The sequence below is a fragment of the Limulus polyphemus genome, unplaced genomic scaffold (genome assembly GCF_000517525.1).
Source record: "Limulus polyphemus unplaced genomic scaffold, Limulus_polyphemus-2.1.2 Scaffold2693, whole genome shotgun sequence".
Classification (NCBI taxonomy): domain Eukaryota; kingdom Metazoa; phylum Arthropoda; class Merostomata; order Xiphosura; family Limulidae; genus Limulus; species Limulus polyphemus.
The window spans coordinates 129,579-130,376 of record NW_013668303.1 but is presented as its reverse complement, the minus strand read 5'-3'; the positions used below and the strand labels follow the sequence as shown (position 1 = coordinate 130,376).

The following is a 798-nucleotide window of genomic DNA, read 5'->3' as shown; positions in this document are numbered from 1 at the left end:
CTAGCCTTACCAATAAACTACTTATATTCTTAACCTACATTGAGGCTCTTATCTCACCTGGACTCTAGCCTTACCAATAAACTACTTATATTCTTAACCTACATTGAGGCTCTTATCTCACCTGGACTCTAGCCTCGGAGAGATTTGTCTTGGCCGCGAGTTGCTCTCGAGTACTAACGCAAGGATAGTGAGTCTTCTCAAATTCCTCTTCCAATAGCTCCAACTGTTCTGGACTAAACGTAGTCCTGTTCCGACGGAAACTGAGCCGATCTCTCATTTCATTAGACGATGCTTCGTCCGTTTCTGTTTGTGGATAAGTGACATTGTATTTGACATTTCTAAATAAAGATTTCCGCATGTTCAAGAATCGTTACAGTTCTAATATCATAACAGTCCTTTTTAGATTAATACATTTACATACTCAAAGTACATATTAAAATATTAGGTCGTCAAGAAATTAATGTCGCGTTTTGGAACACTTTCATTAATCACCCCCTAAAACTTACATTATGTATAATAGTTAAACGAACTGCCTAAACGTCACACTAGTGTAGCCTATATAATGTGTAAAGTTTGGTATACTCTAATCCCTTATAGCGATGATACACGACGAGTCATACATTCATTATGTAATGCAGTTTCAATACAAGAAGAGAAACAACGCCTCTATAGCCACAAAGAATATCAAAGAAGTTTATGGAAGTGTTTTGAACGTGTATAAGTGTTAACGATGGTTTAGCAAATTTCCTTCAGGTGACTTCAGCCTTAAAAACTGTGATGGCAGGGCCGACATGTTGG

At 37.6% G+C, this 798-nt stretch overlaps 1 protein-coding gene across 5 annotated transcripts in view; it reads right to left on the bottom strand.

Moving 5' to 3' along the window:
• LOC106467652 (paired box protein Pax-6-like) overlaps positions 1-798 on the bottom strand; it is a 61,507-nt gene that overhangs the window by 2,692 nt on the left and 58,017 nt on the right. For all 5 annotated transcript variants that reach the window (XM_022395850.1, XM_022395847.1, XM_022395851.1 and 2 more), the window contains one exon: positions 122-303. In XM_022395850.1, coding sequence (XP_022251558.1) covers positions 122-303 — 182 coding nt within the window. The remainder of the gene's footprint in view (positions 1-121; positions 304-798) is intronic.